This window comes from Cynocephalus volans, chromosome 10 (assembly GCF_027409185.1).
Source record: "Cynocephalus volans isolate mCynVol1 chromosome 10, mCynVol1.pri, whole genome shotgun sequence".
NCBI classification, from domain to species: Eukaryota; Metazoa; Chordata; class Mammalia; order Dermoptera; family Cynocephalidae; genus Cynocephalus; species Cynocephalus volans.
The window spans coordinates 111,866,818-111,884,306 of NC_084469.1; the positions used below are offsets into that span (position 1 = coordinate 111,866,818).

Consider the following 17,489-nt stretch of genomic DNA (forward strand, 5'->3'; position numbering starts at 1 on the left):
CAGTCCTAGGGACTGGGGCTGGAGGGTGAGGGAGAGCCCAGCACTGTGCTGGTCAGACCTGGTGTGACTCCTGAGTCCCCAATCTGGATGTGACTTTGCACCAGTCACTTCCCCTCTCTGAGCCTCAGTTTACCCCTCTGTAAGATGCTATAGGGTGGAAACGGATGTTAAAAGAGCGTTCAGTTCAGCAGTGGGTGGGGTGCATGTAGTGCCAAGTAAACACTATGATGCCATCCTCAGCTGCTTCCGTTGGCCACCAAATTCTGCCTCCATCCATCCTCCCTCCTCCCCTACCTCCTCAGAAAGAGCGCTTTGTGAAACTCCTGGACCAGCTGCATAACTCCCTGCGGATCGACCTCTCCATGTACCGGGTAAGAAGTGCATGTGTGAGGATTTGCTCACCCCCATGCATGTATGTGTGCTTGGAGGGGACAGCTGCCAGCAGACATGTGCATGAGAGGGTCCATCCTACCATGTGGAATCTGCTCCTCTGACATGTGTACACATATACGGACAGTACCTGCCCCAATGTGCTTGGTGCATCCAAGCAGATCCCTGGTTGCTTTGAGGTGCTTTCATAAACCCCAGCCCACCTCCTGAAATTTGGGGACTCTTGTATCCCACCTAAAACACTGTCTCCCATCTTCCCCCAGCCTTCTTACACAACCACACCTCTCTTCTTGTATCCAACAGAATAACTTCCCAGCCAGCAGCCCGGAGAGACTCCAGGACCTTAAATCCACCGTGGACCTTCTCACCAGCATCACCTTCTTTCGGATGAAGGTAGGAGAGGAGACCCAGTCCCATTAGCTCACGAAGGGGAATTTCTCAGGACTCCCAGCTCCCACAAAAAGTGACAATTTTTCCTGGAGAATTGTACCTTTCTCGGTGACCTTCTGCCTTCATACGGCTATGACATTTCCTTAAACCTAGAACAACTTGTAACCACTCCCTGGGTACCTCCTGTCCTAGCCATGCCCATCCATGCCTGTCTCCCTCTCTGCAGGTACAGGAACTCCAGAGCCCACCCCGCGCCAGCCAGGTGGTGAAGGATTGCGTGAAAGCCTGCCTCAACTCAACTTATGAGTACATCTTTAACAACTGTCATGAACTCTACAGCCGGGAGTACCAGACAGACCCAGTGAGGACCCCAGATGGGACAGAAGGGAGCAAGGGATGCCATCCAGCAACTGGCCCAAGTCCCAGCTCTGCTCCTTCCCAAGGGATTTAACCATTCTGACCCTCAGTATCTTCTTCTGTAAAACGGGGTTATCAACCCATATCTCACAATTGGGGAGATTTAATGAGATACAAACTTTAGATAAAATACAATTAAGTGCTTAGCACTGGGCATACAGTAGGTGCTCAGTAAATTTGGTTGCTTAGTTGAGTTTGGCATAAAACAGCATGCCTGGCATAGAGTCACTGTTCAGTAGGCGTTGAACTGAATTTCTTTTGTAGATTTCAATTTTGTTCATTTCATGTCGATTTGTTTGAGATCATTCCGTAAATGCTTATCTACACATAATGACCCAGGCTTAAGGGTAAAGTTTCAAGGAGCTTACAGTCTAGTATGAGGGAAGGGTGTACAGATTGGAAATTTACAACCAAGGGTGATTGGTACTTAGATGGGGGACTCTCGGGAGGCAGTGAGAGCCTGAGGTAGCCCCTATCTCCTTTCTGACAGAACATAACCCATAAGCTGTGTTCAGGTCAGCTTGATTGTATTGGGTCTTTTTTAACTGAAGCATAGCTGGTTGTACATATCTGTGGGGTACAGGGTATCAATACCTGTGTGTAGTGTGTGATGCTCAAATCATATTGTTTGTTTACATTCAATTGACTTGAGTGGAAATCAGTCACTCCATCGAATTGGGTTGAGATGAACTGGATTAAATTGGGTTGCGTTTAGTTGAATTATCACCAGTTTAGTTCCATTTATTTCTACTTGGTTGACTTAAGTTAAAATTGTTCTTGACAAATTAGTGAGCAGAACTGAGTTGGATTAAGTTGAGTTTGAGTACTAATGAAGTCATTTCCATTAATCAAGTTGTTCTTGATTGGATTGAGTTAGGATGAGCTGAGTTGTTGGATTAGGTGCCGTTGATTTCAATTGTTTGGGGTTGAGTTGGATTCTTTTCAGTTGATCACACTCATTTCCATTGATTAGCTAAAGTTGGGTTGCATTGGCCTGAGTATGTTAGATTGGGTCGAGGTAGGTAGAGTTGGATTGGGTTGACTTGGGTTGAGTTAGATTAAGTTGGGTTGAGTTGGGTGACTTGGGTTCAAGTCAATTTATTTTCATTACTTTTATTTAGGTTGATGTTGATTTCGGACAAGTTGGTGAGGTTCAATTCCAATTGAGTTCATCTGAGTTTAATTCAATCCAGTTGTTTAATTCTACTCCCTTCAGTGTAATCAGCCCAAGTTCAATTCCATTGAATTAACCCTCAGAAGAGCTGACTTCTGTTAAGCTAGGTGGGCTTGATTTACATTCATTTCAGTTCCATTTGGTTTAGTGGGTTGGGTTGGTTTAAATTCAATCCCATTCATTTCCATTCAGTTTTATGAGTTGAGTTAAAAAGTCTTAATTCAGCTTTTTTCAGCTGCATTGACATGAGCTCTGTTTGAGCCAGTCTACGTGGTGTTTGGTTCCTTTCCACACGGATCTCCTACCTGAACCATACACATGTTAACATGGCCCAGTCCTCACCAACCTCCTGCCCCTCAGTAACGAAGTGACTGAGGCACTAACCCCTGGACCCTTATAATCAATGTCTCCACTGCACCTTTCAGGCCAAGAAGGGGGAAGTTCCCCCAGAGGAACAGGGCCCCAGCATCAAGAACCTCGACTTCTGGTCCAAGCTGATCACCCTCATAGTGTCCATCATCGAGGAGGACAGGAATTCCTACACTCCCTGCCTCAACCAGTGAGTCGTCTGTTTGTGTAACTAATTATTTGGGGGTCATCCTGTGTGTGTGCGCACACGCATGCACAACTTTGTGTCTTGTGTGTAAAGGTGACTGTGGCTAATTATGCATAAAATGTGTATGTGGGGGCAAATGGCCGTTTGGTGTGCCTCTGTGAAATTCTTTTATGGGTTTAATTTGCAACATAAACATAAAATTGTGTATGCACACAATCGCTGGTGTAATCAGACATGTATTTTGTGTGTGTTGAGTGAATAACAATGTGTACATATGTATATAATCTTGTGTGTGTGTGTGTGTGTGTGTGTGTGTGTGTGTGTGTGTGTGTGTGTGTGTAGCTTCATAAATAACAATAATGTTAAGGCTGGTGGGTTAGCTCAGTTGGTTAGAGCACAGCTTTATAACAGCAAGTTCATGGGTTTGGATCCCTGTGCCAGCCAGCTGCCAAAAAAAAAAGAAAAAAATATATGTATATATAGTGTTGCTTAAGTATTTACTATGTTCTAGTTACTTTTCTAAATGTTTTTCATTTAAATTGCATTATATTTAACATGTGTGGATATATGTAATTTTGTGTATAGTTGTGGTCTATGGGTTTAATTGTGTATATGTGTATAATTGTGGAATGTACATCAATATACAATATTGTGTATTGGGTAATTGTGTGTGAATATAGGCACAGGAGGTAGAATTTTAGTTTTTGGGGGTGTTGGCACATATGGGGATCTGAACCCTTGACCTTGGTGTTATAACACCATTCTCTGTCTGTAGAGTTTTCGTGCGTGTTAGCTGAATGAACTATTGTGTTTTATTTCTCCCTAAGGTGAGTGCTACAGTGCTAACTTTGGGGCACTAACATCTGCTGGTAACTTAGATATGGAATTAAGATCAGGGATATGGATGGATGGATTGAAGAGGTGGATGGATGAATAGACAGATTAATGGATGGATGAATGAGTGGGTGGATGGATGGATGGATGGATGGATGGAGAGATGGGTGGGTGGATGGATGGATGGATAGAGAGATGGGTGGGTGGATGGGTGGATGAATGGAGAGATGGGTGGATGAGTGGATGGATAGATGGAGGGATAGATGGATGGATGGATGGATGGATACATATACAGACGACTGAGTGAATGGATGTGTGGCTAGATGGAAGAATGGGTGAATGAATGGATGGAGAGATGGGTGAATGAGTGAGTGGGGTGGGTGGAGGCTCAGGGAGAAGCAGAGCCTCAGTGCAGAATCACTCAGCAAGTCAATGACTATGAGGGAACTTAAATCGAGATCCCTCTGCCCAGCCGCACACTGCTCTCTGGGGCAGGAAAGGACAAAGCAGCCTGTGCCATCTGGCTTCCGTGTGCCAAGGTCGCATACTTCTATGACCTTTGCCAGGTTTCCCCAGGAGCTGAATGTGGGTAAAATCAGTGCCGAAGTGATGTGGAATCTGTTTGCACAAGACATGAAGTATGCCATGGAGGGTGAGTCTTGCACCCCCCATTCCGCCAGCCTGGCTACAGCAAGTAGCTGTGCCTCAGGGTCCCTTCCAAGACCATGAGTGCCCTGAACTCTCATGCCTGAGTCGGACATCAGTGATGGCCAGAGTGGGCAGCCTCTCAGCTGAGCCACCCCTTCCTCCCCTATCCAGAGCACGACAAGCATCGTCTCTGCAAGAGTGCCGACTACATGAACCTCCACTTCAAGGTCAAGTGGCTCTACAACGAGTATGTGGCGGAGCTTCCTGCCTTCAAGGACCGTGTGCCCGAGTACCCTGCGTAAGCACTCTGCCACAAGCCCAGCCCAAGACAGAACTCTAGCACCAACAGCTGGAAGGAGACCCAGAGAGGAGGGCTGACCTTCTCAGGGTTACCTGGGTGTTAGGGGTACAGGTGGGGCTCAAACCAGTGTTCCTGATTCTCAGCCACTGGACTGTGGACTCCTACAGCCCCCAAAATTCATAGTCATAATGGCAACAGGAAGCTTGCTGAGCTATCCCACATGCCTTTTCTCACCTAATCCTTTGATAATTCTATGAGATGAGGGGGGATCGGTATGATTCCAATTTTTGTGGATGACAAAATGGAGGATTAAAGATGCCAGATGACTTGCCCGAAGTGACGGAGCTGGGATTTGAACTTGGGATGTCTGACTCCTGGGCCATGTTGGAGAATGAGATGGTGGCCACCAACTACTGAGGGCCTACTGTGTGCTGTGTCATTCAATGCTCACAGCAGCACTGTGGGATAGATAGCCTTCTATTGCCTAGGAAACAAGATGGCAGAGAGTAATCCCATGTGCCCTTGGGTAGTTTATCTGAACCAGGATTCCTGCAAGTCTGCGCCCTGCTCTGGTAGCAGCTGCTCAGTCCATTTCATGGGCAAAGTAACTGAGGCCGGGTGGGGAAGGTGAGCAGGGGAGTAGCCACCCAAGGCCACAGGGCAGGTTCCAGGGAGAGAAGGACTAGCCCCAGTACCACCCAGTACTGGATCAGAACCAGGCAAAGCAGACAGTGAGGGGGACAGGAGGTGGCAGGGCCCCACCCCAGCTCTCATTCCAGGTGGTTTGAGCCCTTTGTCATCCAGTGGCTGGACGAGAATGAAGAGGTGTCCCGGGATTTCCTGCATGGTGCCCTGGAGCGAGACAAAAAGGATGGGGTGAGAAGGCTAATTGAAGACTGAACTTCCAGTCTGCCCATAGTGACTTCACTCCCTCTGGGGTCCATTGGGAGCCAATTTGGGAATAGACATTGCCCTTGGGATGAGGACAGTCTCTGATAGGTGTCTGCCATTTTTGTCTCGCTCATGGTTTTTAAGGTCTTTTGTTCATTCAACAACTATGGAATGTGAGTTCATCCAGCCTGACCCTCCACCCACCCCATGGCCTCTGCATCCAACTCCAGAGGTTGTCTCTAAGTCAACCTCCCGCTCTGTCCATCTCACCCCAGGGCAGTTGGTCTCTGGCTCTGCCCAGGGAGAGTGGGAGGGTTGGGCCCTAGGGCCTGGCTGGCTCTGACCTCTCTCCTTCCCCCGGCCTCCTTCCCTCTACAGTTCCAGCAGACCTCAGAGCACGCCCTGTTCTCCTGTTCTGTGGTGGACGTCTTCTCCCAGCTCAACCAGAGCTTTGAGATCATCAAGAAACTCGAGTGTCCTGACCCCCAGATCGTGGGGCATTACATGAGGCGCTTTGCCAAGGTGCAGGAGTGTGGGTAGTGTTGGAGACAGGGGATGGGATCAGGGCTGGGGAGTTGAGGTCAGAGTTGGAGATAGGCTTAGGGTTGGGGTTGAGGTTGGGATTGAGGTTGGGGTTAGGGTTTGCGTTGAGGTTTGAGTTGAGGTTGGGATTTGGGTTAAAGTTGGGGTAGAGTTTGGGGATGGCGTCTGGGTTGAGATTGGGGTTGAGTTGGGGCCTGAGTTGAGGTTGGGGTTGAGGCTGGAATTTGGGTTGAGGTTGGGGTTGGGGTTTGGGTTGAAGTTAGAATTGGGATTGGGTTTGGGATTGAGGTTTGGAGTTGTGGTTGGGGTTTGGGCTGAGGTTGGAGGTGATGTTGGGGTTAAGATCAGGGTTGGGATTAAGGTCATAAGGGGAGTTGTCAATGGCATTTTGTTGGAGTTAAGTTTGGAGTTTGAGCCTGGGGTTGGTGTTGGATTTAAAGTTACTATTAGGGTTGGATTTTGATTTGGCATTGAGGTTGAAGTGAATGCTGGGATTTATGTAGAATTTGAGTGGACCTTGAGGTGAGTTTGGGGTTTGGGATCATTGCACTGAGGTTGAAGTTTGATTGGATTGGCATTAGGCTGGGTTGACATTGGGGATTACAGGTAGGAATTGGAATTCAGTTTAAGATCAGGGCATGCTTGTGGTTGAGGCTGAGCTAATATGATGATTGGTTGCTCTGTAAAAGATCTGGGTCTACATAAAATCATCTTCCTCTGATGGGTCTTGATGGCCATCCTAGGTGGAGAATTTGCCTAGCCCAATGGTCCATTTTAGGTGCTAATAACGTTCAAGTTCATCCCTGATCTCACCAGTGGCTCTTGATGGGAGCTGGTGACTGAGGGCCCCCCTGGCCCAAGCCCCTCCTCTCACCCACCCTCTGTGTCCTCCCCAGACCATCAGTAATGTGCTCCTCCAGTATGCGGACATCATCTCCAAGGACTTCGCCTCCTACTGCTCCAAGGAGAAGGAGAAAGTGGTGACCTGTGGGGGGTCCTGTCAGGTCCCCCTCCCCAGCCCCCTTTAGCACTCCCAGGGCTCCATCATTCGCAGGGTTCTGACACCTGGGTCTACATGTGTGTCCAACTATGTGTGGTGTGACCAGATTGATAATAGAGTATCATGTATGTGCTTGAGTGTGCTTGTTTTCGTGTGTTTGGTCAGAGTGTGTGTCCAACATAACTGTGCTGTGTTTTTTACTGTATTGAGTGGATATGGTGTGATTGTGTGTGTGTATCTGAGTTTGCATGTCTGTTGGGGGGTCTTGTTGTGTGCGTACATCTGGAGATGTCAGCACATGCCTTCAGCGTGTCATTTTCTGGTGGTTACAAATGAAGCCTTCAGGGTACGTGTGAGTGTGCAAAGTTTTGTGCTCATGGAGGAGAACATGGGTGTATGACAAGGAATCCCCCTCCTGCTACTCTCAGAGTTCCTAGCCCCTCTCCTGGACGCCCCCCCCAGGCTCATCCCAGGCCAAGGGCTAAATTACTTGAGTCCTTTACCCCAGTGGTCCCCAGAGACCCCTACCTTCCCCAACATTCCCAGGAACCTGAGCCCAAATGCTGTCATTCATTCTCAGGTGACCCTGTGAGATCCCAGCTTCTTCTAGACCCAGACCCTGAAACTATCCTGAGGCCCATGGTGGGGGGCGGGGTGGTAGGCTCTGGGGAGGGGTCCTGAGGCCTGACTCCCCTCTCTGTTCCCATCTACAGCCCTGCATCCTCATGAACAACACTCAGCAGCTACGAGTTCAGCTAGAGAAGATGTTTGAAGCCATGGGAGGAAAGGAGGTGTGGGAGAGCCCAGGCAGGGCTGGAAAAGGGGAGGGGTCCTCCCCACCCCCGTGTCCCTGTAGGCCCTAGAGCTCATATGCCAACAGGCTTGGGGATGAGTTCCAGCTCAGACACTCCTTCAAACCCAAGCTAGCAGCTTAACTCTCTGTGCCTCAGTTTCCTCTTCATCCCTTTAGGATCCCTGTCCCTTGGTCAGATGAGAAAATGCCTGTACATGTGGATGCTTGATTAAGCACTGACCTGACACCCCTTCCTTTCAGCTGGATGCTGAGGCCAGTGACATCTTGAAGGAGCTGCAGGTGAAACTCAACAATGTCTTAGATGAGCTCAGCCGGGTGTTTGCTACCAGGTGGGGGCATCTCCGGGGCTAGGGGCAGTGGGGAGGGAACAGCCCCCAGACCTCTGACCCTGGGGCATCTGGAGACTCAGCAGATGCACTGGTGAAGACTTAAGGATCAGAACAAGACAAAACTGAGCTCAAAGCCTGGCTTCACCGCTTACTAGCTGTGTAGCCTTGGGTGAGTCCCATAACCTCTCTGAGCCTTAGTTTATTCACCTGTAAAGTAGGAATTCTGAAAATAATAGTACCTGAGTGAGACTGTGAGAACAAAATGCACCATGCAGGTAAATGTCTTAGCCCAGGGCCCGATTCTGTTGCTGCTATTCCCCCTCCTTGCTCAGTTATGTACTGTCGCTTCCTGGTGCTGGTGACATAAGCTCAGGGTCTACAAATCAGTATTTGTGGCCTCATCTGGCCCTTCCTCTGGGAAGCAAGGAGAGTCTGGTCTGAGCCCCACCCCTATGTGCCCCCAGCTTCCAGCCGCACATCGAGGAGTGTGTCAAACAGATGGGTGACATCCTTAGCCAGGTTAAGGGCACAGGCAATGTGCCAGCCAGTGCCTGCAGCAGCGTGGCCCAGGATGCCGACAACGTGCTGCAGCCCATCATGGACCTGCTGGACAGCAAGTGAGCCAGGCTGGGTGGGTGGGGCTGGCCTGGGAGTGTCCCAGGGTGGGGCCAAAGAGACCCAAGGGCTGACCCAGAGAGGACATTCAGGGCTTGTTTGCTGGGTGGTGGTTAGATAGGTTAGGTGGGTGAGTAGGTTGAGGCATGAAGAGATGGAAAGATGGGTGGGCAAATAATTGGAAGGATTGGTGGGTAAATATTTATATAGGTGAATGAATGGTGTTTGGATGGATAGATGACATGAGGGATAAGCAGAGGGGTAGATGCATGGACTAAAAGATAAATGTTTAGAAGGCTAGATGGAGAATAGATGTTTAAAAGCATGGATAGATGGATGGTTGGGTAAATATTTGGATGATGAATAAATGTTTGAATGGATGGATGGATGGATGGATTGATGGGTAAATGGATGGATGGATGGGTGGATGGATGGGTGGGTGGATGGATGGGTGGGTGGATGGATGGGTGGGTGGATGGGTGGGTGGGTGGATGGATGGATGGATGGATGGATGGATGGGTGGATGGATGGATGGATAGACTGATGAGTGGGTGGGTGGGTGGATGGATGGATGGATAAAAAGAAAGAGAAAGAATGAAAGAAAGTTGGAGAAGGGATAGTTTGGTGGATGGCTGGGTCAGTTGGTTGGATTATGGTAGATTGCCCTCTTTCCTTCAACCTCCATATATCCAATCACGAATTCTTTGCTGTTTTCTCTCTCAAGTCTGCCCTCCCCTGACCATTCCCCTCCTCTTCCCCTGGGCATGGCTCTAGCCCCCTCATAGTCCCTGGTTTCCAGCCTTCCCATTCCAGTTCATCCCCCACACTGGTCTTTCCAACATGAAAGTCTGGCTGTCTCTCTTTCAAACACTCCACGGCTCCCCGCTGCCCCCATCTTCATGATAAGGTCCATGCCTTCTTTCCAGATGCTGAGGCCCCTCCTCACCCACCTCTCACCCACCATCCTACCTCTTGCCTACATGTGCCTGTGTCTGTCTGGGGCCAGGCATGGGGAGGAGGCATGGCCAGGTGGGAAAGAGACCACGCCCTTCTGCCAGCCCCGTTATAAGTCCAGAGGAGGCCCCTACAGCTCCCAAACCCCTGCTGCCCTGTCCAGCCACTATTCCCTCTTCTCCACATGCATCATATATTGTAGTCCTGTCAGACCACCCAGGGGTCCCTGTACGGGCTGTGTGACCTCTTGCAGGTCCATGGAACGCTGTTCTGCCATACCCACATGTTGAGGGGAAGGGGCTCTGTGGGTTGGGGCCAGGTGGGCCGTCCCTCAGACCTGCTCCTCCCCCCCAGCCTGACTCTCTTTGCCAAAATCTGTGAGAAGACGGTGCTGAAGCGGGTGCTGAAGGAGTTGTGGAAGCTGGTTATGAACACCATGGAGAAGACCATCGTTCTGCCACCTCTCACTGACCAGACGGTGAGGCCCGCAGGGGGCCAGAGGGGGACACCTGGGCCACTTCCTCTGTAAGAGCTCAGAGAGCATGGTGCTCGAGACTGGGGAGATGAGAACGAAGGCACTGGGGCTCGGAGAGATTATCCAGGTGCAAGGGCCACTGCATCATAGAAGCCCAGAGGTCCGTGGGGCCATTCAAAGATAAGAGAGGTCACACATGGATCAAGGAGCATCAAAGGGTTAAAGAGGTCATTCAGGGGTCATTTGGGGTTATTCCAAGGTCAAATAGTCAAGAGATAATTCAAAGGTCAAATCTCATTCAGAAAACAGAGAGGTCAACTTGAGGATAAAGGCCATCCACAAGTCATAGAGGTCCTAGGGGTCAGCAGGTTCATCACAAGGCTTTGGAGGGGGTCAATCAAGAGACAAGGAGGAGAAAGACCATGAACTTCAGAGACCAATAAATGAGAGATGCTCCTGACAGTCAGCCAGAGGTCATGGAGAGCATCCAAGGTCAGAGAGGTCAGCGGTCATCCAGAGACCAGAACCGTCCCCCTGGGGGCCTTCTGGGCATAGACCAGAGGCCATGATCCCCAGGGATCAGGCTGTCCAGTGGGGGTGGGGAAAGAGACATCTGTGGAGGGGTGTGGCTGGGCACGGGCCCCTCCTGGACGTGTCAAAAGCCTGAGATCAGCGATGGCACGCGGGTTGAGGGCACGGCGTCCAGCAGGAGGACGTTTCTGGGTGGACGGGGGAGGCCTAGAGAGGGTGGGCGGGGGCCGCAGAGACGTGGAGGAGGCTCGGGCAGTCCAGCCTCCGCTCCACTGGGCCGGGCTGGGGCAGGGGTTTGCTCCCCAGTGCCGTCTCCGTCCCCTCCCTGGCCTTCCCCGAAGACTCATGGTGCCTTATCCCCCCTTCCCCCGCCCCTCCCCCATCACGGCTGACAGATGATCGTAAGTAGAGGCCCGTCTGTCCGTCTGTCTGTCCGTCCGCTCTGTGTCTGGACTCGGCCAACCGCGTGGCTGCACCCCGCCCCTCACCCAGCGCCCCGTCCTCACCCACCGGACCTCACCCACCGTCCTACCTCCTGCCTAGATGTGCCTGTGTCTGTGTGGGGCGGGGCACGGGGAGGGGGCGGGGCCGGGAGGGGGAGGCCACGCCCGCACGCCCCACCCCATTATAAGTCCAGAGGAGCCTGCCAGCTCCCAAACCCTGGTCCCAGCTCCTTCTTCACATCTGTCCTTGCCCTTTAGTTGGAATCTACCCTTACTCCTGTGGAGTAACGCCACCAGGACATCTGGCTCTCTCCCCAAAGCTAGAAAGAGGTTCAAAGTCAAGAGGGCCCTCTGACCTCTAGTTTGGGCTCTGAACTATTAGCAGTTCTGCAGAATGCAGGTCTTCACCATGTATGTTCCTACTCAGCTGCTCAGTGCAGGCCCCCACCTCTGACTCCCCTGAAGTCCCAAGCACCAGACTCTGTTCCTCTGTCCCCCACCCCCTGTCTACCCTCCTCCCACTACCCCCCCCCCCCACAGGCACCCAGGCTGGAGACGGTGTCGTGGCTTTGGTGTCAGGCAGACTTGGGGTCAAATTCTAGCCCAGCTACTCTCTCTCTCTGTGACCTTGGAAAGTCACTTCATCTTCTAACCTCTGCTTCCTTGTCTGGAAAATGGGGTTAATTGTAGCAACTCTCTGAGGGTTGTTGTAGGAACTAGCTGGGATAATGCATTCAAGTGCTCATCTCAGTGACTGGCCCGGAGGCAACGCTTGCTAAATCAGAGCTAATTCTGCCATTGGTAGTATGCAGACATATATGAAGGCAGACACATCAGTAAAACCACTTCAGATTCTCCCTTTGTGGGCAAGACAAGGCTGTTACAAGATGTCCCCTTGTCAAAAGTTAGGAGTGCTCATCACAGTTCTCAGTGGGTACAGCCTGGGTCTTTGGCTGTAACCACCTGGTGGCAGCATACCCAATCACAGGCAATGTACTCGTAGGCCAGAAGATAAAGGAATTTACATTTACTGATGACTCCATACATGCCAGGCCTTCTTATAGCTGCTCTTTCAGCTCACCTTCATGACAACCCTTTGAGTGAGGTGGATATTATTATTCCCATTTTGCAGATGAGGAGAGCTGAGGCTCAGAGAGGAAGAGTCACTTGCTCAAGGCCAAATAGTAAATATAAGTATATGCCAGAGTCAGGATTCAAATTCAGGTCTGTCTGAATGTGGAGCTCATTTGCTTTCTTGTTAATACAACAACCAAGAGCCTCATAAGTACATTAAATGTAAATGGATTATGTTTTGGCAGCAACTTCTATCCTTTCTTTCTGGCTGTCTCTGGCTTTGTATTTCTATCTTTATCTCTTTCTCTCTCTCTTTCTCTCTCTCTTTCTCTCTCTCTGTCTCTTTCCTGTCTCTCTGTCTCACATCTTTTAAGAGTCATTCATTGAGGCACACACATGCAATCCCCATGGAACCCAGCAATCAGCCCCCTGTGCAGTGTAGATCCCTCTGTCCCCATGTGTGCACACATGACCATTCCGGGTTCCCACCCTGTGGCTTGCCAGGTTCCCAATGGCTTGCCAAGTTGATCACCCTGTGACATTGTCTCTGCAGGGCACCCTCTTGAGAAAACATGGCAAGGGATTAGAAAAGGTAATGAGGGCCTTGTGTGCATGTGTGTGTCCGTGTGCATGGGCAGGAAGGTCAGATAGGGGTCCTGGGTAGGAAGCGGATGACCTAACCAAGTCCCATGAAACCAAAAGTCAGAGGCGAGGCAATTGCCCCAGGGAAATGGCATGGAGAGTATGTGCATGTGTGAACAAAAGCGTGTACAGCTCCCACCCTCTCCCAGCAACACTCAAGGGGCCCATCCCAGCCCTGGGCTCAGCTGAAATTCTGCGGCTTCTTTAAGGGCTGAGACACTGGATCACTGCCCTGGACTGAGACGTGTGTTGTTCTTTATGTAGATTTTTTGTTCTAATGGGTGTTTGTTGTAAGGATGGGTGGGAGCTACAACAACACACGAGTGGCTGCCTTGCTGTGTACTCGCATGGAAGATGTCGTGTATGCATGCAGGTGAAGTTTCACTTCGTGAGCGTGGCTCAGAGGGCCTCCCCACTCACTCAGCCAGCCCTTCATGGGGGATGTGCCAAGCACTGTATACATATATGTGCATCTATGTGAGGGCAAGGATGCGTGATTTATGTGTGTGATCGTGCAGGAGCGCACATATGTATTTTAGCCTGTGAGTTCTGCATGTGTGTGTTTCTATGGGGATCTGGATGTGTATGTGCATAAACTTTCTGCACACCCATGGATGTGCCTGGGTCTATGTCTGTATGTTGAGTGAACTTTCAGTACCTGTTAGTACATTTTTTGTAGAGTCAGACCTGCCTGGGTAAGGTCTTAGGGGTTGGGGGAGGAGAGACCCCAAGCCGCCTCTCTTCTCTCCCCATCTCCAAGTGCTCCATCCTGGGGCAGGCTGACTGTGGGATCGGGTACCTGTCACCAGGTGGTGGGCTGCTTCCAGCCTCCTGGATACCCCCAGAGTGTACTGGCAGTCAAGGAGTCTGGTCCCAAACCCTTGCTGGGGGACAAGGGAAGGTGCCTAGCTGGGGAGTGGGCCCAGCATTAGACCCAGGACCTGGGAGGGAGCTCATGGGCTGGGGAGTGGGACTGTGCTTTGAGGGGGCAGGGAAGTCCCACTGAGTATCCCCCCAGCAGCCACACAACTCTGACCTCCACCTGATTCTCTCCACAGGGCAGGGTGAAATTGCCAAGCCACTCAGACGTAAGACTGACCTCTCACTGTCTGTCTGGCTCCCATCCCCACCCTCCACCCCACCCGTGCCCCCTTCCACCTCTGTGGTCTGTGCCATCGGGGGCATACTGTGAACCTGTCTGTTGGTCTCTTCTTCCTTTGTCTGTCTGGTTTGCTCGTGGGGGATGGTGGGCAGGAGGGGTGGGCAGGTGGGGCAGAGGTGCCAGGAGGGCCCCTGATGCCTGCTGGACTACAGGTGGGTGCCACAGGGAAAACTGGGGCCCAGACAGCTGGGCTCCTGAGTCTGTGCTTCTAACAACCTTAGAGGATCATGGAGAAGAAATTAGCAGTACAGCCAGTATGACAATAATAATACCAGTAGTAGTGGCAGGGTGGCCAGTTCACACTGGCCAGCTAGTGGACTGTCAATGTCATTCCAAATATCCGGGCTGTAAACAGACCCCCTCCTCACCTATCCCCATCCAGGACCCCCAGGCCACCTCAGTACCCAATAATCTAAGACTCATTACCTCACAGATACTTATCCCCACCCCATCCCCCAAGCTAGTATGGGTACCCCTGTTAGCCAGGGGAGGAAATGAGGCCCAGCGAGGGTCTGGGACATGCCTAAGGTCACCCAGCGCAGTGATGGAGGCTGGACGTGTGGCTTCCAGGCTGAGACCCTGCCTCCCATAGCATTGCCCATGACTTTGAGACTAAGTGATGATTATAGTGAACACTGAGTGTCTCAATGAAGCCATGAAGAGGATATGATTTCCCCCATCTAGATGGGTAAACAGGTTCAGAGAGGTTAAGTGACTTGCCCAGGCACACAGCAGAGCTGGGATTTGAACCCAGGCCCACCGGCTTTTCAGAACCAGGTCACCATCTTGCCTGTGTCTGTTTTGGGGGTGAGGGTGGGGTATGGGCATGGAGGTGTGTGTTGCCGGGTCAGGGGGAAGCATTTTTCCTTTAAAAGATCAGACTCGGCCAGACACCCAAAAAATAAAAGATCAGATTCACGGTGCCCTGCCTCCTGCATATTACAGGAGAAATCCCCCCATAGAGGGGATGGTCCTGGGGGCAGGGCGGTGTTTTACTATTTCCTGAAACCTCAGATCAGCCCACGGTTTTCCCAAGGCTCCCTAACTTGAGGCTAGTAAGCCCCACCCACACTCACACCCCCCATTTGGGGCTCCCCCACCCTCTGCCTCTCACAGCCTGATCCCTGCCTGTTTCTCTTCTGTCTCACAAAACTTGGATCGTGGGGGGTGATAGGGTGCGTAGCATCCTCGTAGGACAGGGATTTCTGGAGATGAGCTTTCTACCTCCTCCTCAGCATTTCCTGTGGGGCTTCAGACCTCTGTTGCTGGGACACAACCATTGCCCTGTCCAGAGCCAGGGCTCGGGTGTCAGCTGAGTGCCTAGGGACTGAGCTAGAGGACCCTGGCCCTCACCCAGCTGTGTCTGATTTTGCCTGCAGGGAACCCAGATGATCTTCAATGCAGCCAAGGAGCTGGGTCAGCTGTCCAAACTCAAGGTGACATTAGGGGTGGGGCAGGAGGGGTAGGCCACAGAGTGGGGGGTTCTTGAGGGAGAGGTCCCAGGACAGTGACGTGTTTTTCAGACTCAAGGGACAGAAACCCTACTCACTGGCTTAAGTACAATTTACTTGCTCTGGTGGGTAGAAAAGATGAGCATGGTTGAGCTTCAGATACAGCTGGCTCAAGGATACAAATGATTCAGCAAGTATTTATTAAGCACCTGCTGTGTGCCAGTCACATGCTGGGAGCTGGGATGAGGAGAATTCAGACCCGGAGTCCACCTCGTCAAAGTTTAACAAGGTGCTCTGCTCACCGGGCCCCTCTCCCCATCCATCCAGGACCACATGGTACGAGAAGAAGCCAAGAGCTTGACCCCGAAGCAGTGTGCTGTGGTTGAGCTGGCCTTGGACACCATCAAGGTGAGAGGTTTCACGCCTCCTATCCCAAGTGGGGCAGGCAGAGGGTGTGACTGGAGTGGACATGGACCTAGGCTCACCTTGGACCCACATTAATTCATTCAGTTTATAAACACTCCCTCACTCCCCCTTTTGTGCCAAGACTGGTCTGGCTGATGCTGGGGACCTTGAGGAGCCCCAGAATGGGGGAGAGAACTGGGTACAGTCATCCTTAGCCTTATGGGGTCAGGCCTGGGGTAGTGGGGGAGACAGGGGATTGGGGGAGCCCAGGGAGGGAGCAGTGAGGGCTTTCTGGAGGAGGGCATGTGGGAGGTGGGTTTTGAGGAATGCATAGGAGTTCACCAGGCAAAGCAAACAGGGCAGGGGGCACAATAAGTACAAAGCCCCTGAGACAGGAATGATCTAGAAAAGATATTTGGAAAGAGGCTGAGGGGGGCATGAGGCATGGGTCTTATTCAGAGGGTGCTGGGAGTCACGGCGGGGTTGGGACAGGGGTGGAGGTGAGGAGGTTGCAGGATCCACTTGGGTGGTTTGAAGGCCCAGGGGTCATTGAGCGCATCAGGCGGGGGTGGGAAGGGGGAGGTATGTGGAGGAAGGGGTATCAGGCTGCCCAGCCCTATGGTCAGGGAGGAGGTTCGCAGGCCTCACCCCCACCCACCCGGCCCCACACAGCAATACTTCCATGCGGGCGGCGTGGGCCTCAAGAAGACCTTCCTGGAGAAGAGCCCGGACCTGCAGTCTTTACGCTACGCCCTGTCCCTCTACACGCAGGCCACCGACCTGCTCATCAAGACCTTCGTGCAGACGCAGTCTGCCCAGGGTAAGGGCAGGACAGACACCACCCCCTCCCCCGCTGCAGGCAGAAGCAGCCTAGCCCGAGCCTGCGTGGCAGCTCCCGCCGTGTGGTGTCATGGGCCAGGGTAGAATTGACATCTCTGGGCAATCTCCATGGAGTCACGGGCCAGTGAATGATTGCCAGCCTGGGAAAATGTGACATTATGACAGCTCTGGGGTGGGACCTCTTTAACATCAAAAACCAGGGAATGAATGACAACTCCTAGGGGTGGGACCTATGACTTCGTAAGGTTACTGTCATCTCCTGGGAGAATCTACGATGTCCTGGAGCCAAGGAGTGATTGACAGCTCCTGGGGACGTGACCTCGACGTCGTGGGTCCAGGGACGCCATAGGTCCAGGGGGTGGCTGACAGCTCTAGGGAGTGACAGCTTGGGATGGCCAGTGCCTCTGATATCATGGGCCTAAGGAGTGGTTGGAGTCTCCTGGGGAGGGACCTCTGTGATGTAAGGGAGCTAAAGAATGATTGACAGCCCCGAGGGTGGGAGGGACCCAGACTTGGAGGGCGTTGTGGACGAAGAGGGAGTTCCCGTTTCTCAAATTCTCTGTCTCTCTGTCTCTGCTTCTGTCTCCTGTCCCTCTCTGAGCTCACACAC

General features: G+C 51.8%; 1 protein-coding gene across 1 annotated transcript in view; it reads left to right on the top strand.

The window, feature by feature from the left end:
* Positions 1-17,489, top strand: part of UNC13A (unc-13 homolog A) — a 56,329-nt gene that overhangs the window by 32,500 nt on the left and 6,340 nt on the right. Inside the window, exons 23-41 of the mRNA XM_063110082.1 lie at positions 303-371; positions 694-783; positions 1,007-1,141; positions 2,797-2,930; positions 4,328-4,413; positions 4,581-4,707; positions 5,490-5,586; positions 5,980-6,123; positions 7,041-7,124; positions 7,858-7,935; positions 8,199-8,287; positions 8,752-8,904; positions 10,211-10,334; positions 11,258-11,263; positions 12,933-12,971; positions 14,080-14,109; positions 15,563-15,619; positions 15,962-16,042; positions 16,712-16,859. Coding sequence (XP_062966152.1) covers positions 303-371; positions 694-783; positions 1,007-1,141; positions 2,797-2,930; positions 4,328-4,413; positions 4,581-4,707; positions 5,490-5,586; positions 5,980-6,123; positions 7,041-7,124; positions 7,858-7,935; positions 8,199-8,287; positions 8,752-8,904; positions 10,211-10,334; positions 11,258-11,263; positions 12,933-12,971; positions 14,080-14,109; positions 15,563-15,619; positions 15,962-16,042; positions 16,712-16,859 — 1,771 coding nt within the window. The remainder of the gene's footprint in view (positions 1-302; positions 372-693; positions 784-1,006; positions 1,142-2,796; positions 2,931-4,327; positions 4,414-4,580; positions 4,708-5,489; positions 5,587-5,979; positions 6,124-7,040; positions 7,125-7,857; positions 7,936-8,198; positions 8,288-8,751; positions 8,905-10,210; positions 10,335-11,257; positions 11,264-12,932; positions 12,972-14,079; positions 14,110-15,562; positions 15,620-15,961; positions 16,043-16,711; positions 16,860-17,489) is intronic.